The sequence below is a fragment of the Lepidochelys kempii genome, chromosome 12 (genome assembly GCF_965140285.1).
Source record: "Lepidochelys kempii isolate rLepKem1 chromosome 12, rLepKem1.hap1, whole genome shotgun sequence".
NCBI classification, from domain to species: domain Eukaryota; kingdom Metazoa; phylum Chordata; order Testudines; family Cheloniidae; genus Lepidochelys; species Lepidochelys kempii.
In genome coordinates this window covers 23,943,995-23,964,594 of record NC_136391.1, presented here as the reverse complement: position 1 = coordinate 23,964,594, position 20,600 = coordinate 23,943,995, and the positions used below count along the sequence as shown (strand labels likewise).

At 38.6% G+C, this 20,600-nt stretch overlaps 1 protein-coding gene across 1 annotated transcript in view; it reads right to left on the bottom strand.

Moving 5' to 3' along the window:
- Nucleotides 1-20,346, bottom strand: part of GPATCH1 (G-patch domain containing 1) — a 29,417-nt gene extending 9,071 nt beyond the window's left edge. The window contains exons 1-15 of the mRNA XM_073307869.2: nt 20,194-20,346; nt 16,825-16,959; nt 16,381-16,466; nt 15,328-15,488; nt 14,868-14,965; nt 14,370-14,419; nt 13,635-13,880; nt 11,851-11,998; nt 10,506-10,585; nt 9,111-9,315; nt 5,162-5,440; nt 2,612-2,790; nt 2,212-2,339; nt 1,630-1,766; nt 1,098-1,267 (exon numbers count right to left, since the gene is read on the bottom strand). Coding sequence (XP_073163970.1) covers nt 1,098-1,267; nt 1,630-1,766; nt 2,212-2,339; nt 2,612-2,790; nt 5,162-5,440; nt 9,111-9,315; nt 10,506-10,585; nt 11,851-11,998; nt 13,635-13,880; nt 14,370-14,419; nt 14,868-14,965; nt 15,328-15,488; nt 16,381-16,466; nt 16,825-16,959; nt 20,194-20,341 — 2,250 coding nt within the window. The 5' untranslated portion in view covers nt 20,342-20,346. The remainder of the gene's footprint in view (nt 1-1,097; nt 1,268-1,629; nt 1,767-2,211; nt 2,340-2,611; nt 2,791-5,161; nt 5,441-9,110; nt 9,316-10,505; nt 10,586-11,850; nt 11,999-13,634; nt 13,881-14,369; nt 14,420-14,867; nt 14,966-15,327; nt 15,489-16,380; nt 16,467-16,824; nt 16,960-20,193) is intronic.
- Nucleotides 20,347-20,600: the final 254 nt, after the last annotated feature.

The following is a 20,600-nucleotide window of genomic DNA, read 5'->3' as shown; positions in this document are numbered from 1 at the left end:
TGAGTAAAACAGCAAGAATTAGAAGTACAAGTGTTTTCCTTCAACTGAACTATACATTTCTCCGTAGAAAGCAAGGATTGGGGGTTCCCTCCCCCAACATTGTTTGGGCCCCCGCCCCTCCAACTTCTAGAATGGACACCATCTTTCCTCACACTTATTATCACATATTGCTGTGGTACACCAACTTGCTTATGAGATCTGTTTTTAGCTGTCTCATTGAAACAAAGACTGCCAACACCTTGAGATCAGCCAGCTCTTCATGTACCACCAGCAGCACACAACCACAGAACCATGGATATTAAAATTATGTGCTTTAGGTAGGAAATTCTAGGGCAAAATGATGTGAATAAAAGTACAAAGCATTTCAATGCTAAATACTTTCATGGCAATATCCCAAATTCCCCATCAATGTATAAATATGTTTCCCCATGTAGAAGACTAGAAATTTAATAGTTTACTGTTGCAGAGTTTTTTCCCCATTTTCTGTTTGAGCAGGGGGCAAAACTGGTGTTTGTCCTCCCACCACACACAATAGGGAGATTCAGGCCAAAGAACCCATGGAACTCCAACATCCACACAGTGCCACTTAGTCAACTGGTGCCTTCACACTGCCTCCTGGTTTCCACATCTTCTTGACAACATGCTGCCGCAGGAACTGTGGTGACCAGAACCCCTCCTGCCACTGCCCATCTTTCATGGGGGTGAGAGCTTAAGCTCACAGAATGGGAACCTAAGTAAGTTAGAGCCAAAGTCAGGAAGTTCCCCCAGTGTACATTTGTGAATGTATGATGCTGCAGAGCAGCTAGATCTGCCCTAGGCCTGCAGCCTCTCCATTTGAGGAACCCAGTGCTTGCAGAGCCCCAGAAGAGGAGCTTCCATAGGAGACATATTGTGAAGAAGCAGCTCTCTTTCCCACAGGTGGAGGGCATAATTTGGCCTCAAGTGCAGACATGTCTTTTCTAACTTAGCATGAGTTGCTATTACTGCCTCTCTCCATGCACAAGGAAAGGCATTTCAAAAAACCATCAACAAGGAGAAGAGCAATGTGCAATATCATGAATGTTACTGAAAACGTCAAACCTTTGGAGATCTTATACCTTATTGGGAAGGGGTTCATTTGTTCTGCTTCTATCTTCTTCTATTACTGATTCTGGTTGCTGCTGCTGAATATTAACTTTTGATCTAGCAAGACTTATGAACTCACTAATAGAATCCTTTTTCTTCTTCTCTTTGTCAGATACATCCCATCTTGATGGTTTCTTTGGCTCTAAAAATTGGTACAAGATCCCAAGCATCATGGTTAATTAGCTTTATATTAAATACTACAGCATTTCATGGTCAGGTCAATTATTTACTAATACTTGCTTTATCATTACTGCCTATATTTTAAAAAAAAATTCTCTAAACTAGAAGATCTCTATTGGCCAGATTCTCAGTGCTATAAATCAGTATAACTCCACTGATTTCAATTGCTCTGACCTTATCTGTGTAGCTCTGAGTTTTCACACAGTTTCCTTTTATTTTTAAGGAAATTGCATCTTGGTATTTTCACATTCCATGACAAGTACATCAATGTTTTTTAAATCATTAACTACTGGGATTACATTAATAAAATGCTGACCCACTTACTGTTAGGACTGATATTCTGTTGCATTTTTTCATTTATTGTTTGAGTTATAGTTGTTGTGGTAGACTCCGGTAGCGTTAAGAAGTTGAATACAGAATATTTGTCACGTTTCACTTTGGGTAACCCAACAATCAATGAACTAGAGGAAAATGAAATTATTTGTCAATCATTGTTTTTAATGATGGGATGGATGGACAACACTGGAATATGAAGTCTCAGATTATCCACAAAACAAGCAGAGTCCATGAAGCAGCTATTAACACATACAAACCCTAACGAAGGAGCATGTTCGGGGGGGGGGGGGGGGGGGGGGAGAGATCACCTATTTCCATTCAAAGTATCTCTAATGAGACAATGCGTAGAGGTGATCCTCCCAGTTTAAGTAAAAAGCAAATTGGCAAGTTATCAGAAGGAAGCTTGCCTGCTGGTCTATCTGGGTTGCATCTATTCTGAAGACAAAGAGAGGGTTTCAGCCTCCAGAGATATCAAGCTAGCATATTCCCCAAAAATTACACAAACACACATTTCAGAACAATTAAAAACATTATTTTGAAAACATTAAGATATCTGATTAATCATCTTACTCAGAGTAGGGATCAGGAACATTAAATCTTTTACACAATAGCTTCTCAGGGTGCCACTCAAACTTATCTCTTGTGAGCTTGCCAAACATCTTCATCTTCACTGCAGATTCTTTGTCATCAATATCCATCTGTAAAATTCAGATGTTGATTATATACTCTACAGAATATAATCACCTTCTTAAAATGCCTGCTATTATTGTAATAGTGTCAACATTCAGTGAACTTAAAGGATAAATACTTAACTACTGCTGTGCGAGCAGTATTGTATATTTCCTTTTGGTTTCTTAAGGCAACAAACTTTATTACACTTATATTCTACCATGATGTTTTAAATACACTGGATTGTGCTACTTAGTGTTAACACAGGTAATCACAATACAGGATTATTAACAGCATGAACCTCTTGGTCTCGAGGAACTTCCACTTTGTCGGTGTCATCTTCATGCTTGGCCCGAGTAAACCTTGATGACAGGACTGGGTTGGAGGATTTGTAGAGCACTGCTGCATGGAAGAACTCCTCTCGTTCCCTTCCTCGCTCCCATTCTGTCATACCCGGATCTGTATGACTCTCTGATGTATCTATTGTAAGTTAAAGGACAGAAATGCTTAGAAGCCATTAAAAGTTACTTTTAAGTATAAAATACACTAACTTGTATGTTGGTTTAACTCATTTTGTGATTCTTTTAAACAATTCCAGAAGCCAAGCTCATCTCCACAAGGGTCTGATGAATATGTAGTTGAATATAAAAGTGCGGAAGACTTCAGAAATAAAGAATAGGGGTAACCCCATGTGTCTTGCTGGATATACTATTCTTCAGAAGCCAGGGATGATTGCCCAAATAGTGTCAGAATGACAACCTTTGCCAAATGAATAATGGCTACTTCATTTACCTAACCCATTACTGTACTATTGACACCTAACTCAATGCTCTGTAATGCACACTGGAATATACAAAATATTAAATGCTCCATAGAAAACAAAACATCACACACAACTCCAACAAAATGCTTGAAATGTAAAGGTAAAAAGCTTAATATGAAAACCTGCTAGTAAAGTTTAGATTTGCATTTGAGTATTCAAATTGGCTTTTTGGATGCATAAAATGTGCATGCTCATAAGTGCAAATTCAGATGTGCCAAGTAGCTTTTTTAAAAAACAAACACTCATCCTTTCCTGTTTACAAGGAACAAATTTTGGTTCATATTTGCTTCTAGAGGAGACAGGAACAAAATCAACACCAAGCCGAGCTTCTGATAAAGAGTTTTTTTGACCTTCCACATTATTTCAAGATTTCCTGCGTTTTCATCCTGATCTACTACTAAATATATTTAAGTTGTTCCATTTTATACAAAGCAACAATCTATGTCCTGAGCAGATAAACTACAAGCCCAAAGACAGAGCTCAACATCGAAGAACAGCCAAATGCAGCTGCAATAACAACAACAAAAAATGAAGTAATAACATGCCTCTGTCTCAGAGACACAAGGTGGGTCAAGTAACATCTTTTATTGGACCAACATCTGATTCTGAGCTTTCCTTCGTCTTAGTAAGAGACCCAGTGGACTCCGTAGATATGGGATATGGCTTTTTTTGAAAATACCTCAAAAATCAGCATTTTTGCCATAGAATTTGCCCTTTTGGTGCAACAGGGCATCTGACATTTGTTTTCTGTTTCCCTGTCTTGCTGAGATCTGTCTCTCATCATCCAGCTTTTCCTACCAAATGCAAGTCAATTGGATTACAGTACCTGCTCCCTGCACTGATCCATGAAGCCCAGCAGAGCTGAAGCCCAGTCTGCAGACAGAAAGTGGGGAGAACCCAGAAGCACAGGCTGGTTAGCTGATTTTCCTGGAGAACAGCACAGCCACTGAAGAACAGGGAGCCCTGGATATTAACTGCTAAAGCCAACTACGAGCTCCCCATTTCCCTGGCATAGTTGGGGAGCAGGGGGGAAGGTTCTAAACTGGACATGAAGAGTGGAGCGAGGCAGCCTGGAGAGCATAGCAAAAATACCCATCACTGAAAATAACAACTATTGAAAATCGTCGTATTTTACATCAGTGGGTATTCTGGAACATCAAACTGTTGTGTGGGGGTAGGGAATGAATGGATACTTCCTGGTGACAGACTAAATTAACATTACTATGGTCCCACTTTACCCAGAGTACATACGGTCTTCATTACAAAAGAGAGATGAGTATTAAAAGCAGGTTAAAGGTATGGAGCTGGAAGGTAAACAGGAAGGAAACAAAAAACAAACAAACAAAAAAACAAAGACTGCAAGATCACAGTATGGTCCATGACAGCAGTTCTCAACCAGAAGTCCAGGGCCTGCTAGGGGGCCACAAGCAGGTTTCAGGGGGTCCGTCCAGCAGGGCAAGTGTTAAACTTGCTGTGACCCAGGGCAGAGAGCTGAAGCCTCACACCGCATGGGGCTGAAGGCCGGAGCTCTGAGCCCCGCCACCTGAGGCAGAAGCTGAAGCCTGAGCAATGTAGCTTAGTGGGCAGTTGCCCTGCTTCCTACCCCCTAGCACCAGCCCCAGCTTTTACATGCAGAAAACCAGTTGTTGTGGCACAGGCAGGCCATGGAGTTCTTATAACATGTTGGGCGGGGGGGGGCTCAGAAAGAAAAAGGTTGAGAACCCCTCGTCTGTGAGGTTGTGAGCTACATTATGAGGGATCAGAGAAACTAAGATGAGTATGATCAAAGCTCCCAATCTCACGAACACTTAAATTAATGTGTAGTCCCATTCAAGTCAATGGGATTACTTATGTGCCTAAATTTTGCAAGATTAGGCCCTCAGGAAACAGAGAGAAAAGCGCTATGTATGGAATTCTGGAATCAAGCCTATGAGAAGCTTAAAATGAAACACTTAATCAAAATTGCAGAAATAACTTTTTCCAAATAAAAAAAATGCAGAAGAGTTTCCATGACCATTGGCTAGTTACCTTTCTGTCCTTGTTTAAGACTCTCTATATAATCTTCATATCTTTTTTGTTTTTCTGGATTTTTTGCAAATGGTTTGAAGTCACTAGAACTAGGGGTGGCTAACTGCCCCCCCAACGCCATTTGCCACTTCTGATGAACACCATATGAGAAGGATGAGATATTCAAGGATTGCTGAGGTAAAGTTTGTGTTTTCATTTGTTGTTCAGCTGCCTGTTTTACTTCTTTTATTCTCTCTTTGTCTTTCCCTGACAGATACTCCAGTACAGAAGGAGATGGACCTGAGGATGGAAAAAAGCAATAAGAAGATAAATGGAAAAGAAAACATCTTTGTAACTATCTCTACTGTCATGAATAAAACATATTACATGTATATTATTTCCCTATCTAAAACAAAAATGTGTCTAAATATAGGATGTACATACATTCAGATAGCCAAGCAATCATCAAAAAAATCAACACTCTAGTAATGGTTAATTTTAAATGTCACCATTTTGCTAGAAATCCTGAGGAAATATTTTTAAATGGTCATTTACAGAGAGGAGATTTCTTTTACCAGAAGTGGCCCTCTGCTGTTTGAGTGGATGCATCTTTTATGAAAGGAGCAGGATAGTGCCTCACACTCATTCATATATATTGTGCCCCACCAGATCTTTGTACTGATAGATATGTATAGATACATATGATGAAAAACAAATCAACTGGCGTAGTATAAACCAGGGAATGTCTACATTTGATAGTGTAAAGATCTAGACTTCACAGAAATCTGGAATGTAAAATTTTGTACAGCATATGTATATGCTCCATTTATGTATTTATTTTTTTTTAAAACCTCACAATCTAATACAGTAAAAGCTTCGTTATTTGGCATGTTGGGGAAACGGGAGGTCAAAAACAGTCAAAAATTCCGGTTAACTAAGAGGGAGCTCAGGGCTGGGGCATGGGAGTGGGTGCAGGGCGCGAATTCTGTGAGGGAGTTTGGGTGTGGGAGGGGGCTCAGAGCAGGGAGTTGGGACACAGGAGGGGGTGCTGGATCCTAAGCAGAAAGGGCTTAGGGCAGGGAGTTGGGGCGCAGGAGGGGGTGCTGGATCCTAAGCAGAGGGGCCCCTGCCGGCAGGCGCCGCCCCTGCAACTCCCATTGGCCATGGTTCCCGGCCAATGGGAGCTGTGGGACCAGCACTTGGGGCAGGGTGGAATCAGTGTGCAGAGCTGCCTAGCCACATCTCTGCCTAGGAGCAGCAGGGACATATCACCACTCGCAGCGAGCTGCCAGAGGTGAGCGCCACCTGGATCCAGCAAACCGAAACCCTCCCGCACCCCGACCCCCTACCCCAAGCGACATCCCACACACACACTCCCTCCCGCACTCCAAACCTCTCTTGGCTGTTCCTCCACCTAGGTGCAACAGGGACATGTCACCGCTTCCAGAGAGCCATGTGGAGCCAGGTGGGGAGCCTGCCAGCCCCGCACCAACCAGACTATAAACCAGACTTTCAATGAAGATCAGAAATGCCAGTTTATAGAGCTTTCCAGTTGGTAAAGTGCTGGATAACACAGCTTCCACTGTCGTTACATTAGTGGTTTGAAAGTTTTGGACAACCCTTTTTTTATTATTATTATATAAACATGTACATATATTTTAATATTATTACATATAATTTAGCTATTAATCTATTATGCTGTTTTCAGTTATAAATATAATGGTTAGCTCAGTGGTCTCAGTGTCAAACTCTGCCATGTGCAGTTCAACTCCTGGTCCCAGTCACTTGCTTCCTAAGTGAAGAAGGGCTGGGGATGCTACAGAAGTGTCATGCTCAGCCCTCGGGGGCAAGGGTGAGGGAATTATTCATATTACCCAACAAAAACTATTCCTGGTGATTAAAGAGTAGTACTGTTAGTTCGGAGAGTATCTCCAGTTCTCATGAGCCAGAAAGTTAAAGGCCATGCCATGGAGCTTTGCCATGTGGAATGTTTTAAAAGCTGACAAAATAGCATTATTATAGCTATTATACAATCTTAATTTCTGCCTCAGATATTTAAGGGTGACCTACAATGGATATTTTTTTAAGTTATGTTTGTGCCATATTTTGCTTATTTATGATGTATGGAAAAGGCTTGAAAGGCTAAAGACAAAAAGGAACCGTCCTCCTTAGTTTTTACTGAGAAATGTGAAGTCTGACCTTTCCAGGTTTTGCGGGGGCCCCTTCTTCTGGGGGGGTCTCAGAGCAGGGTGGATAAAAATCTATTATTTAAAGAAAAAAATCAAAACAATCAGATGGCTTTTATTAAAATCAGATTTTTTTATTTAAATAAAATGCAGGTTTGTTTTTTTTTTTAAATAAATAAACCTATTTCAAGTTAAATTTGAAATGATGACAACCTATGTTAAGACCTAAACTTATTATAGTCTATTAAAATAATTTAAAATTAAATAACAAATATTAAGCAGTACGTTTGCTGCCAAGTTTTAAAGAAAGTCAAACCACTGCATTGGTGGGAAGTCACTGGCTACGCATCTGGAACCTGAGATTGTTCAAGTGCAAAATCAGCTTCTGGCAAGAGTAGCCTCTTCTGCATTCAAAAAAATAAATGTTTTCTTCATCTCAGTTTATTCAACTAATTCAGTTCAATGACTAGTTCACTCAAAGTTAAAAAACCCAATGGGAGATAAAAAAAAAAAAAAGCAGAAAAATTGTTAATTTTAATCTACAAATAAAACTATGTGAGCGAATGAGGCCTATCAGTTCTAAAATCTTGAAAGACATGGTGATAAGAAACAATGAGTTCAGTAACTACATATAATACTTCCTTTGTTTAATAAGTCAGTTTTAAATGAAAAACATTTTGATAAACTAAGACTTGTTTTTTATGTATCTCATACATTCAATAGTTTTATTTGTCTAATAAAATTAAAAATGCCTGTTTTGTGCATTTTTAATTACATTTCTATTCAAACAGAGCTTGACACAAATTAAGTAAAAAAATGCATCATTCACTATTTTCTAAACAATGCAAATGTAAAAATTAAAAATCTGAATAAATGTAAGTTAAATAATATCCTTGCTTAAATAAATGTGTATAAATATAGAGTATCTTGGTTAGCAAAAAGGAGGACCAAAATTAGTACAACGGCTATATTTAGTTGCAAATCAACATATTTTAATGGTTACCAACCAATGAGAACCAACCTTTCTTTAGCAACAATAACTCAAATATACAAATGCAAAACAAGATTAAATTAGATTATTTTACTAAAGGTTACCTGCTTGCGGATTAAAATCTGTGATTTAAATCAATCCACCCTGTCTCGCAGCGTGATATTGTGGCCTCACAAATTACTTGAACGGAAAGGCAATTAATTTGTTCCTTTCTCCAGTATCCTTTACTGGTTGACATTAAACAGGTGTTAACCAAAAAAAAAAAAAAAGTTTTAAGAAGTCTAACATCCCCTTTCCCTCTTATTTGCTATTTTCTCTAGACTCATATAATGTCATAAGTGACTAGAGAGCTATAAAATCTTCCAGGCTACACAAGACCTGAATTTCTAAGGATAAAAAAAACAAACCAAAAACCCACAAGCAAAAATTAAAAAAAATAAATTCAGGCTTCATGGAAGCAAAAAATGAAATACTTTTACACACTTTTCTCCTTTAATTAGCGTGAGGAACTGAAAACACCTGTAGGTATTCCCAGTAACTGACATTTAGGGATCATATTGGCCAATATTTTGGCTAACATAAGGGGTGAGTTTAGTTTTATTTTTATTAAATTAGAAATATATATATATATATATATATATATAATATTCAAGATTGTAAATATTAAAGTTTGTAAACAAGCGTTCCCTGTTCTAAAAATATTATGGGGATAACCTAGTAGTTTAGTCAGTGTTAAGTGAATCTAAATTATAATGAAATAAGGAGAAGTATGGTCACACACTATGTCACATACCTTTTAGAGCAGTCTCTCCTAGCAATTCCCTCCTTTGAGACGCATTCAGCGTGTGTCTGTTTTGCTGCAGAGCATCAGTCTCAAGTTTCCCAGTTGATTCAACTAATGCCTGAAGTAAAAGGGGGTTTTCATTTCTAGCTGTTATCACTGGTCGAAAGTAATGGACAGGTCTGTAATCCCTTGGCAGGTCAGGCGGTAGATAAGTCTTCCAAAACAAACAGAAAACACAGTGAGAGATGTAGTTTCATATTTGTTATTTACAGATGAGATGTCCTTCACTAAAATCATTGGGCAGCATACAAAAGTTAGGCTTACTATAGACTACTAGTATATACTGCTCAGACTTGCAGAAAAGGACATCCCCAACCTATATACGCCTTTAACTATTGTCAATTTAATTTGTGAACATTAACAATAGAAAAGTAAACTATACAACAAACAAACTGGACAGGCTCAATTAGTCTGAGTCAATAAATAAATGGCATTGTAACAAACAGGAACATTTGAAACTTGAAAAAAATAAATTACCAAATTGTCAGTTTATAAAAATTATACTATAGATCAAATAGCAAATCAAGAACTACTTTAAAAAAAAAAAATTCAGAAAATGCTTTGGATATTGCTTAAGAATTCACCTTCCTTACAATGGGAATTACATGCACTTTTAAGCGTTAAATTTTAAAAGTTGAATAGTTTCCCTAAGCTTCGAAAATAACTTAATATCCTCCACCGAAATTCTGTTTTCATATCTCTTAAAGGAATAATTCTCAACGAACAACAGATATCCCAATGCCTCCTTATGGTAAAGTATACTAAGTGGATTTTTCTTTCTATTTCCTCTTTAGGAAAAGCATACTGTCAGAAAATTTTATATGTGCCTGGATTTTACCCCACTCTACACTTATACCAATACATCTTGTACTTAAAATTAAGTCCTAAAAATAGGGTTAAAACAAATTTGTCACTACGAGTGAATTTGAGAGGTCTTGGTCACTAAGAAAATACGATGTTATGTTTGAACAACAAGTAGAATATATACGTTATTCTTGCTAAAACCAATTCTCCAAACTGCTGCTAAACAGCAGTGAGCAGCTCTGAATGTATTTAGTATGTCTAGTGGATGGACAAACTTCAGGTTTGTATCATCAACCTAAAACCTATAGTTTTGACTATTTAGGATACCTTTGTTGCTTACCAACACTTTTATTCCTATTACAAGACACAATATGAATGCAATAGAATACACTAATAACCAAGGAGCTCAGTCAAATTGTGTATCACTCTTGATTATTATTGACATCTGAGTGATTACTTATTGTCTATATTTAAACACGTAAAGATGGCAAAATTATAATAGTTGTTTTTTGCTAAGAGAAAACATTATGTTTTATTTACCTTCTTTGTAGCTGATGATTTAGAAGCCAAGGAAAAGCCGTCCAGAATTTTGCCAATATATCTAATTTCTTTCTCCATTCCTATAAAATGATTACAGTATTAGGACTTTCAAAGCCAACAACTATAGAATTAACTTCATAGACAGGGCTATTCAACTTTAATTTTTAACGAAATAATTTCAAAAGATTCTATTTTCTGATACAGCATCCTTTAATTAGTATGTCCTGATATTTTTTAATTCCTTATTAAAAACCTTTACTGTTTTCCTCAACTTGTGAATGATCAGCAATAACTAATACTACTATGCTTGTAGAATACAAATAGAATATGCAAAAGTTACCACTGACTTTCATATCCTGCATAATTTCTGCTAAACAACAATCCCTGAGGCATGCCTATCCCATTCAAAATCCGTCGAAGCCTCCACGGCTGTGAATAGCTATACACTATGTATGTTGATGGAACCAAATTCAATCACTCATTTTGAAATAAATTCAGAAGTTTATGCATGTACATTAAATTAAATCCAAAGACAGTACTTTACCAAGTGCTTCTTTGCACAATACATAGCAAATGGCTATACACCTGATCCTGCTTACTCATGTGAGCAGCTCCACTCAAATCTCCAAGGACTCCAAGACCAATATTATTAAGGGCTACAAAATCAGGCCCTAAATTTGCAAGTAAATTACTGAAGGATTCTTAAATATTCATGCATCTTTTCTGACATTAAAACTACTGTGTAAGTTATCACGGCCTAGTATTAGTTCTAACCTAGTGCACACAGTATTTCTGAGATTTTCTACCATAACCACTAATGTTAGTGGTGAACTATTACCACTATTATTGGTAATTATTTTCCTCTTTCAACTGCCCTCTTTCGTAGTAATTTTGAGCTGTATAATGCTAATGTAGTTTCAGATCTATTGCATAGGCAACTTTCATCCTGGCATTTCCTAACTTTTGAGTGCTTTTCTTTGTAACCATGATATTTAACATATTTTCCATATATTTTATACCTGGACAACTTTGGAATAAGCTCTCTTAATATCATCTGTATTTTTATAGTGGTACTGCTTTTCACTTACTATTTTTTCCTGCAGCAGAAAAAAAATGTTTTCAGATAAATACATGACTAAGCTGAAGAAAACAGAAGTTTTCATTTAATCTGCTTTTGAACTACTAGAAGCGTGTAATGGAGGACACTAGGTGAAATGTTGAGATCTCAGGGCCAGAAAATATCAATCCTTTATTAATGAACATATTTGGGAAATAGAGGTTAGCATTCTTACATACATTTTAAGTACAATTACACTGAAACTTCAGATCTATCTATAATTCTTACCTTTCTTGTTTTTATACTGCTTAGGTGCAGTCCAACCATACAGCATATCTCCAGGTTCCTCATCTTTCAGAACTGTATCATATTTTGACAATGTTTCAGTAGCATATATATCATCGTCTTCTTCTTCCAAAGCTCCTACACCAAAAGCCTAGACAAATTTTTTAAATTAAAAATGGTTAGACTTCTACAGTGTCAAAATATAACAGTTCTGTCTTGAAAAAGTAACACGTCAGAATATGTATATTTTGTCTCTGAAATTAAAATTACATGTTTGGGACTAGTTTGATAACTTTCATGTGGCAAGTACTATACCCTGCCAAATGGGAGACCAATGATCAAAACAGCAAACATGTCCTCCAGCTTCTCAAGCAGAGAGGGACTGGGACCACTATGTCAGAAGCATGTTTAGTTTATAAGCAGCAGGATTAGCTATATAACACTGAACAATATATCCTGCCATCTAAATAAGAACAGCACTAGTTGAGCACTAAAGGAAGAAAATAATTATGCTGGCAGGAGGCCTTTGAAGAGGAGAAGAACAATGTAATGGGAATAAATACAACCGTATTTGACCATATTTCTTTTTTCCCAAAATCACATAACTTGACAATGTTTCTCCTGTGTGAAAACATGAATCACAGGGCATAGTGCTAAAGGGAAATTAAATGCGGCTGACAGAACCTAGCGTTGGAAGGAAATGGCCAAAAATTAAACATCTTTGTTTCACAAAAAGCTCATTTTACTCCAATTGGAGAAATGTAATGTTCACTTTCATTTTTACTTATACCACACTCATCATGATATTGTTCCATTACACCCATTAACTTACTACTAAGCCATATAGAAGCTTCATGGATTCAACCATGGCTTCATAGCAAGTCCGTGTTAGCAACAGCAACAGAAGTAAGGTAGCCTGCCTCCCAGTACTGTTCTCAAACCACACTTAAAGTTTCTTGCGATCATTCTACAATTTCTGAGTATTTTCCATCTTTATCAGGCCTCATGGAGAAATAAAAATCAATTATCTACATTTTATTTCTCAGAAAGCCAGGAACAGTAGGAAAAAAAAAAAAAGAGACTACCTTGTGAAAGGGATCATTTAATGAAAGCATTGCTTCCCATTGATAAGGTAGTGGTTTTTTTCTACTGTTCCTGGCTCTCTGAGAATGTGAAACAACACTGTAATAACAGAAATATCTATATTTACAGCAAAAATTGCCATGGACTTAAACAGAAGTGTTGCCTGATTACTGACTAGGAAGCATAGCATTTGGCCCTTACAGATTCTACTGTACAATTTTAAGAGTACTTTCAATGTTAAAAAAAAAAAATAAAAAAAGTGTATACGTCTGTTTTATTCCACTCTCCCACAGTTTATTTAAATCACAATATTAATATTGGAATGTCACGCATAATGTAATAGGAACCAATAATTCTTACCTCTTTCAACCAATAAAAATATATTAAATTCAAGATTCAGGCTGACCCTGTTTATTGGTGTTTGGTCATTTTACCTATCTGTGCCTTAGTTTTCCCATCTCAGATTTGGTATACTACTACTATCCTACATCACAAGATATTATTAAGATTTAACTCATGTTCTCTCTCAGATTCTCAGACAGAAGGGAACAGAGCAGTACAAAGTATTATTTTTTAATAACAGAAATGGTATTTTTAATTTGCTTTAAAACTTTGTTTTAATTCCATTTTAGAGAGATTTTAAGACAAACATATTTATTTCCTATAACTGGCACTGCAACACAGTATAAACAGTAATGTTTTACCTGGCCTGAGATACCCAGTTTTCTTCCTTTACTATGTCTCAGATCACCAAGTAGATTACTTGTCTTTTCAGAACCATCAGTAAAAAGACTGGGGTGTTCTCCTCCTGAAACCCCAAACAATGCTTTGGTGGGGTCTAGACCCTGGTAACCAAGTCCACGGACATTCTCTTTAGGAGTCAAGTCTACAGGCATCACATCTTTGGGTGCAAACGTCACATTCGCTGGCTGATATTCATCCTCTTCATCCTTTTACAAAGTTAAAATACATTACAACAAACAAACATTAAACTCTGTACAGCAGTATAAAAATGTAAGTTCCACAGCAACATTTAGTTAAGATGAAGTCCAATTCTGAAAAAGCTTCAGAGTTCTCTAAATACACACGGATATCACTGCACATGCCTGATTAGGAAAGGAGCTCTTCTGGGTTTACCTTAACCCAACCATTAATATTCAGAAGAAGAGCTCTGCGTAGCTTGAAAGCTTGTCATTTTCACCAACAGAACTTGGTCCAATAAAAGATATTACATCATCCACTTTGCCTCTCTAATGTCCTGGGACCAACACTACAAATATTACTATTCTAGTCGTATAATAGTTAGATTTTTTATATATATATATATATATATATATATATATATATATATATATATATATATATATATAAGTTATACTTTAAATATAATTTACATGTAATTTTTATATAAATAACAGTAACTTTTGCCTGCATAATACCTCAGATCCTTCAGGTGGTAGCGCACAGCCATATACTTTTACTTCAGGATCTGCAAAGACATAACAGCACCATACCATAAAGTTACAATTCTTCAGTAAGTTTCTCTTACGGCTTGTCTACATTACTCGCTGGATTGACAGGCAGAGATCGATCCAGAGGAGGGTCGATTTATCACGTATAGTCTAGATGCGATAAATCGATCGCTGAGCACTCTCCTATCGACTCCAGCACTCCACCAGAGCGAGAGGCGCAGGCGGAGTCGACGGGGGAGTGTCAGCCGTCGACTTACCATAGTGAAGACACCGCAGTAAGTAGATCTAAGTACATCAACTTCAGCTACGTAGCTTTTCCCCCTTCCCCCCCAGTGTAGACCAGGCCTTAGTTATATTTTAAAATTAAACCAGAGCAAATAAAAGGTTTTTAAAAGATCTTCTCAATAGCACAGAGAAGACTAGAAACTTTTTATTTTCCATTACTCAAAACTTAATTGAACATACCAGGTTTTTGTTTGCGGGGCTTTCTCTTTACTCGAGGTCCAACACCTTGTCCTTCTTTCCAGCCCATTTTTCGCAACAATTCAACACCAATAGTTATTCTAGGAGAAAATTAAGAACAAAGCATTTATGCTGACAGCCTAATTTAAAAGTATTTCTTGTGAATCTCCTGAAAGCTATAAATAAATTCGTAATAGTATGGGCCAAATTTTCATAGCAGTTTTCTGTAAGCACAATTCTTCATGTATTATCATTTGTATATGTATCTTGTATGCAGAACTGCAAATGACTGTGCATGCAAATTTGCATGTGCAAAACAAAAAGGCAGGTGGCGGTCCCTTTGAAAATGCAATTTTATATATTTTGCAGTAATTTGCACTGAATGCAGTAGTCAGATATTCTTTTACTTGCCAATACAGCATAGGTGTTTTGGTTTTGGGAGTGAGGTGCTATATCTACTTACTTCGCTGGTGCTATTAAATCATCCAGTGCAGTGGTTCCTGGAATGGATGAAGTTATCCCTGCAATATGCCTAGCTTTTTCTTTTATTCTATCTTTGGGTTTGGAAGCAAAGTCATCTGTCGTCGTAATTTCTTTAGGCGCTATCCCATATTCACTAAGATCCTGAAAAACACACACACACACACACAATGGAAAAATTCTAATTAGAAATAACTTTTCTTCAAATATAGACTAATATTAAAGATGACAGTTGAAGGAAACCTGGAGTTTATGCTCTTTATTTTAGCTGGGTTTTCAAAGGCACCTAAGGGAGTTAGGTGTCCAACTCTAATTAAGTTTCAATGGAATTGGGCACCTTAAGCACCTTCAGAAATCACAGTCTTTATTTACATATGCTTCTTTATAATGGAGACCTAGAAAGTTTTGTTTGCTTTCTGTTCTGTAAGGCTTTTCTTTTTGTTTGTTTTAAACAGGTCCGACCTAGAAGACTCTAAGGTCCATAAGAAAACAGGTTAGAATTATGATTGCATATATATATATATATATATATATATATATATATACACATATATATATATATATACACATATATATATATATATATACACACACAACACACACACACACAGTAAGTAGAACATGAAATGATTTTTATTTAGACTCTTTAAAACCCTATTTTGTTTAACTAAATTGCCTACAAACATTTAAGGCCTGAAACAGCTCCCAACAACACCCAGCAGCCCTCAAAACTAGTCTGCCAGCAAAAGAAGGGATGCTCATATTTTACATCCTGATATTTCCAAGTTAAGAAGTAAGCAGAACCCACCATCACTAAATACACACTTGTCCCTGACAAGATTAAATCAGTTCTTTGATGAAAATTTAAAATAATGGATCATTCTTACAAATTTTTTTATTAGTACTATCTATAATAAAAGTGATTCTATTGTCCGTATCTACATAAATTCATGCAACAATATACACAGTATTAAAATACCCAAATATGTGAAGTATTGTCATGCCACAACTTTTTGTATCATTTTTGTAAACTTACCTCTTCATCCATAAAGTCTTCTGGTCCAAGGGCTGTTTTGTCTGCTCTCTTCTGACGTGATGATACAAAAGTTGAAGGGGCCCATCCTTAAAAGAAAGCAAATCTTTAAGAATTGTATAAAAAGAAACTCTAATATAATGTATGAACGCAGTAAGGAAAGGTTATACGTAGCCACTTTGTCATTCTATTAATCAGAAACACCTTAAGGACATGCCAACACAACGGATGCATCCATAAGCAGAGCATTCCAAAGGTAGCATCTTCAATTATGTTCATTTTAATAGAAAAGTATAACTATTTACAGTGAACATCAGCAGAAAAAAAATACATAATGCCAATTTACATTTGTTTTCCCAAAAATAATTTGAGTAGTGTTATGTTTTGATAAAGTATTACTTCAGTTCTTCTCCATGAGAGGAACTAGTTTCAGACACAATCTCTGACCTTCCTTTGAACCAACAGTGTTGAAGTAGCCAGCAGAGAAACCACCACTAAATGCTCCATGAAAACGTTTGTATCGTCCCTTTTCATCTTTAACAGTCTGCTCTTGAAGAGGAACTGGCTTCTTAATTCGTTCACCTACAATTATCAAAATACAAAAAACAGGAAAGTGAGTTAACCTGAAAAGAGAATCAAATCCCCACTCTTCTCAGTCACTATTTGTTCCCCAAAGGAACAGCAGCCACCTCTGAAGAGGCATGTCAGCACTACATGCTGCTATTTAAAACAGAAACTGAGAGAATAAGAAAATAAAAATAGTGATGAAGAATTCCTAAATCCTAATCCCAGTTCTGATACTTTTTCCATGGCTGTGGGCAAACCACAAACCATCTGTCTCCTTAATGTCCCAATCTGTAAAACTGGAAGAATATTTATTTACCTATTTTATAGGGTGTTCTAAGCACTGTTTGTAAAGCATTATGAAAATGGAAAGTGCTAAGTGTTATTAATATCATACCCAACTGAAGCTTTAGGAATTTAGAAGGCAGAATATAACTATCCAATTTTGAAATTAATCGAGACAAAGATAACAACATTATCATTGCAACAGGACCTTTAAAACTATCTTTAAGTGGTCAGAACCTCAATTGCATGACACTGCCAAAAAAACAACACTTGCAATAGCACCATCCCCCTAAGAGAAGTCAATGAGGCTCTGTGCAGGTGCAGACGTTTGCCGACATGCAATCTATTGCAGAATCATGGACCTTGAAATATTTGGTACAACTGACTGTGCTGAAATCACATTTTAACAAGACGACTTCAAGGGAACAGAGAGATTTGCATAATAAGCACTTTTAAAGTGTATATATAATCTCCTTTTTGTGTAAACTCATTGTTGTGTGTAAACTCATTATTATTTACTGAAAACCAAAAGTGTGCTTGGCTTGGCAAAACATGTAAAATATTGTCATTTCTCCAAGAGATTTATAGTCTCAGGGACAGACAATTGAAACATTGTTGTATCCAGTGCTTACTGCCCACTGACTTCTACACTACTCATGGCAGTAAGAACTAAGCCCCAGGGTTAAGTGTTTGCAGGATCGGGCCTCTAAGGCCCCAAAACTCTTGTCATGGCCTTTAAAGGGCAGGATTCCTACATTATGCAAATATTTACCAATGAAATATAATACTGTACATATATAATACACAGAATAAAGGTTAAACATTCATGTGGCCAGTGCACCTTTGCATGTACATCCATGCACACCCACCCACAGCTGGTTACATGCACTCTGTGCTTTTGATGGTAGGATGCCTATTTATGAAACTGGATATAACAGGAAAAGTATTGACCCTGACCCTTATAAGGCAATAGGAAACAGTATTAAAATGAGCAACACTGTATCTAATCCTTGGGTAAGAAGCACTACAAACCACAGAGGGATTTTATTGTATAGAGTCTAACTTCTACAACAATTAATTGCTTTCCACTTTTATCTTTCTAAGTAAATAACAATGAGGGCTTTCGTTGTTTACTTCCATCAGTTCTATTCCAACATTTATGAGAAATATAATTCTGTTATAGCAAAAGCCTTGTATCAGCCATACACAGTAGTTTTGGTTATCTGAGTACAGAAATGGAAAAAAAGGTCAACTTTAATAAATATAATATAGCTTTAATTTTAAAAATCCGAACACCAACAACAAGGCCTTACAGAAATGCATGGAACTTCCAGGTTGTTGAAACAATCTGAATGTACTGAGAACTGAAGCCTCAGTGCTTCAATGGTGCCAGGATTTTTGATGTTCCATTTAAGCACACTCATTTGAGAACTTGGCCTAGCAGTGACCTTGTTAAAAGAGACCTTGTTTACACACAAATTTTGTACAGCTTTAACAACCCTGGTATTATTAAAGCAGTACAAGTGCTCTAGCTTATTCTTGTACAGAAAGGGAAATAAACTATACTCACATAAAGCATCTTTATACCAGCATAACTGTGTTCACACTATGAGTTGCACTAGTACAACTATTTCGGTAAACAAAATCACAATCGTAATCAAATTTGTACAAAATCCTTGTGCAGACCAGGCCTTAATCACACTTGTGTCTGAAAACTGAGGACCTCCTACTCCTACAAGTAACACCTGAGATTTCAGTAACTGAAGGCTTGTCTACACTACCACACAGGGTCGATCTAAGATACGCAACTTCAGCTACGTGAATAGCCTAGCAGCAGGTGAAGTCAACGTACTTAGATCCACTTGCGGTGCCTTCGTTCCGGTGAGTGGACAGCTGACACTCTCCCGTCGATTCCACGTCTCATTCTGGTGGAGTACCGGAGTCGACAGGAGAGCGCTCAGCGGTTGATTAATCATGTCTATACTTGATGCAATAAATCTGCCCTGCTGGATCAATTGCTGCATGCCAATCCAGTTGGTAGTGTAGACAAGCCCTCAAAGATTAGAGGGGACTCCCCTACACCCCCTCCAGTTTATTTGTGTTGTACATTTACCATCTTTTAGACTATCATCTGTACCACCTACTCCCCTCTCAGGCTACATCTACACTACCACGGTAAGTCAACATATGGTATGCAGCAGTGAATAACACAGCTGGAGTTGACGTACCTTAGGTTGAGTTACTGCAGAGAGTCGAAGGGAGAAACTCTCCCCTCCACTTTCCTTACCCTTTTCCTCTGGGGTAGAGGACAGGGGCGACTGGAGAGCGATCTGCTGTCAATGTGGCGGGTCTTCACTAGACCCGCTAAATCGACCTCCGGTGGATCGATCTCGGAGCCTGGATCCAGGCTGTAGTGTAGACCTGCCCTGCTACGACTGTGTTGCCTGTGCGGCTGCACTACGACATCGAGCCCCCGCAACCCCCAGGCCGAGCCCAGAGGAGGTGTCGTCAACCCTGCCCCCCCCCCACGAACACCCCGCAGCACAACCGCGTCGGTTCATTGGCGTTCGCCCACCCAGCCCCTTTGCCCCCCGGCGAGAGGGAACCTCGCGGGCGAGGCGGAGGCGGCCCCGTGTCTACTGGGCCCCGACCCGGGAGAGCGGGGCGCGCCTCTCGCAGGGACAGGCACTTGCGGGACGCAGCGCGAGAGGGAATCCGCAGACCGGGCGGCGGCCATGGAGAGGAGGGGGCTCGTCTCGCTCCCTGAAGCAGCCAGGACGTGCGGCGGCCGAGACGGGGGTAGCCCCGCTGGGTCTTGCTTCCAGGCGGCTCCCCCCGGCCTCATGTGGGCAGAGCGCTCCGGGGAGACACGGCCCCTCGCTCGCCGCCCGGCCGCAGCGTTAGCCGGGCTAGATAGGGGGACGCCTCCGCACAAGCGGAGCGGCTGTGCCCCCCGAGCTCCCTTACCCTCCGGCAGGGGCTCTAGCGCGGTGCCATAGCCCGCCAGCTCCTCCTCCTCGCTGTCGCTGGCCCCCGGCGCCGCCATCTTCTGAGCACGACGCCTGGGCCACGCCTCTGTCACGTGAGGGGGGGGGCGCCGGGCTGGCGCCGCCATCGCTGTCTGGGGACGGAGCAGAACAGCCTGAGGCCCGCTCGGACTTGGCCTCTTCTCGCCTGCCCGGGCTGCGCTCGGGTGCCCAGAGCCCGCAACCCCAGGGGGCGTCTGTTGCTCAGACCCCCTGCCCCCATCAAGCCTTTGGGGTGCTGAGGGATGGTGTGAAGTACCACGTATATTCTCCCGAGTTTATAGTTCTGTTACCCTCAGGCATACAATGCAATTGTCATCAACTTTCAATGTAATGTTTAAAATGTAA